We start from the raw sequence: 2,500 nt of genomic DNA, 5'->3' as shown, positions 1-2,500 counted from the left end.
CGACCCCGGGTAGACGGGGCTGCGTGCTTTAACGTGCAGGAAAGTCGACATGATGCTGGGGCTCGCGGCGCAGAGCGAGGACACGCCGGTGCTGATGGATTTAACGGGACTGGACACACATTTCACGTGCAACATGAGCGTTCAGAACACATTCATGTAACATTTTAGAAATACATGTTAAGCGCTATGCACAGATCTAGATCCGAGGATGAAAAGATACAGGACGCGCTAGCAAACCAGAAATGGTTCGGGCCTCACAACATATTTCTATGACAACACCAGCTGGGAAATACTTGAATGGTTATAGTATCAGTTGACGTTTGGTCACCCTATTATAGTAGCGTGGTTATAGTGTTTAGCAGACACTTTTGTCCGAAGCGACCAACACAACAATAATAATAAAAACCAGCTGTTGTCATTCAAGAGAGTGCAACGACCTATAGGTTGTCACAGAGCCAATATAACTTGTGCCTTTGGCATATAACTATAAACCCGTGCCGTACGGTACGCTACCGGGGGCTCCTTGGTGACTGCGAACATCCACCACTGCGAGCCTTTACTTCTGAACAAGTAACGTCATTGAAAAAACCATTTCACCTACCAAGTTCCTCCCGAACAAACTGAGTATGGCAATCCAAAGAGAGTCAGCGCTACGTGGACCGAACCGACCCAGCTGCCAAACACCCGTTTCATTCCTGTCCGACAGCCACTTGCGGTAACTAGGAAGTACACGGGGAAATATAGACCATTTCCAGTGACGTCACACACGCGACGCCTTCAGTTGCAGTCAGAGAGCGACGCAATCGGAGATGTAGATGCTGTCGTCAACAGAGCCCAGTGTACACACCCAGAAAAGCCCAGCCCGGCTGCAGTATTAACGCTAAGGGAGATTGCTGGGTAGGTGGCTGAGGCCGTTTTGCCTAATTAGACTCGTGTCAGACCAGTGTATGTGACACCCGTCCTCTTCATCCACGGAGTTCGTCTGTTGAAATGGGTCTAAATGAATCTCTCCCTGAGGCAGCTGTTTACATCCGGGACAGCTTCACGCAGGCTGACCTCAGACTCCTGGGTGTGCACGGGGCTACATCACATTATTCAAAAACGGGCATATTTACTGTCAGGGACGTCACTATAGGCATACAGTAATGGTTTGGGGTATCTATGAGGAGGGCTAATATATCAATTGTGGGGGTCAAGCTTTATTCTAGCTATGTCTTTCACTGACAATAGTAAACTGTATCACCGTCAAAGATCACTTTTTTCAACCGTAGCTTAATAAAAAAAAAGTACACGTACACACACAGACAGCTGACTGGTAATACTGAGCATATCGCCCATTTTTATTTTATTTTAGGTAGGCATTTTTATTTTAAGAACTATTTCAGTTGATAGAGAGGTAACGTTAAAGTTCTGCGACGACACACAGAGAGTTCCAGTTTAGTGACGCTGTAAATTCTAAGCAGAGAGTAAACAAACCATAGCGGGAAGTGTCCCCACTCCCATAGACATATATATATATATATACATATATTTCAATATGTATATATGTCTATGGTCCCCACTCCTGCCAGGGCGTGTCGCACGCAAATGGCATCATACCTTCCCATTGGGAACGCAATGGTGTTGTTGATCGACGGTGATAACTGATAGCAAAGATTTTACTGTTGACTGAGATGACCATCCCTGCTAGATATAAACACGGGCAGACATGGCACGAGCATATACAGCATCAACACGGCTGACAGCCTCGGTTGCAGCGCGCGCCCTTTCTTTCCATCTCCCTCTATCGCTCTCTCTCCGTTTCCCTCTCCCTCTCTCTCTCCCTCTCCCTCTCTCTCTCTCTCTCTCTCTCTCTCTGTTCCTCTCTCTCTCCGTCTCTCTCTCTCTCTCCCTCTCCGTTCCTTTCTCTCTGTTTCTGCAGGGAACTCTCGCTGGCCACTCCGGGGGTGGCACGGGCCCGCCCACTCACAGGCACTGTCATCTCACACACGAGCACGCTTGCTCGGACCGCTTTGGCAAGAACGCGCTCACGCCAAGTCGAAGACAGATCCGCGATCACGCACGGAATCCGTTTACATACACGCTCACACACTCTCAACTCGAGAGGGGCCTGCTGCACACGACTCCTCTTCGGCTGCCAGGGAAGCGAATCCTCCAAAGAAACCGCGCTCGCTCATCCGGCTGCCCGTGAAGCCTGCATTCCGTCCGAGAGCCACACCGTACCCACCGAACACAGGCCTTCGCACCATGGCGGATTCTAGCAGCAGCGCGTCTGCGGCCGGAGCCGCGGGCTCGAATAGCAGCGCCGCCGGGGCTGGCGGAGCGGTCGCGCCCGGGGAAGCGACGGCAGCCGCGGGATCGAAGCCGGGCCTGGAGTCGGTAAAGGGACAGAATTTTGACGTTGGCCCCCGCTACACCGATCTCCTGTACATCGGCGAAGGGGCCTACGGGATGGTCTGGTAAGAAGGAATATGTTGTTTGTGTTGATTTCAGGTCTGGA

At 50.8% G+C, this 2,500-nt stretch overlaps 2 protein-coding genes across 2 annotated transcripts in view; one reads left to right on the top strand and one right to left on the bottom strand.

The window, feature by feature from the left end:
- nudt9 (nudix (nucleoside diphosphate linked moiety X)-type motif 9) overlaps window positions 1-956 on the bottom strand; it is a 10,722-nt gene extending 9,766 nt beyond the window's left edge. Inside the window, exons 1-2 of the mRNA XM_031561681.2 lie at window positions 602-956; window positions 1-109 (exon numbers count right to left, since the gene is read on the bottom strand). The exon at window positions 1-109 is cut by the window's left edge and continues 128 nt beyond it. Of these exons, the coding sequence (XP_031417541.1) occupies window positions 1-109; window positions 602-693 (201 nt within the window). The 5' untranslated portion in view covers window positions 694-956. The remainder of the gene's footprint in view (window positions 110-601) is intronic.
- A 1,092-nt stretch (window positions 957-2,048) lies between these two features.
- mapk3 (mitogen-activated protein kinase 3) overlaps window positions 2,049-2,500 on the top strand; it is a 10,168-nt gene continuing 9,716 nt past the window's right edge. The window contains exon 1 of the mRNA XM_031561678.2: window positions 2,049-2,459. Coding sequence (XP_031417538.1) covers window positions 2,248-2,459 — 212 coding nt within the window. The 5' untranslated portion in view covers window positions 2,049-2,247. The remainder of the gene's footprint in view (window positions 2,460-2,500) is intronic.

Source organism: Clupea harengus, chromosome 23, assembly GCF_900700415.2.
Source record: "Clupea harengus chromosome 23, Ch_v2.0.2, whole genome shotgun sequence".
Taxonomy (NCBI): Eukaryota; Metazoa; Chordata; class Actinopteri; order Clupeiformes; family Clupeidae; genus Clupea; species Clupea harengus.
Note: the sequence above shows the minus strand (reverse complement) of the source record. Positions and strands in the feature narration are given on the sequence as shown.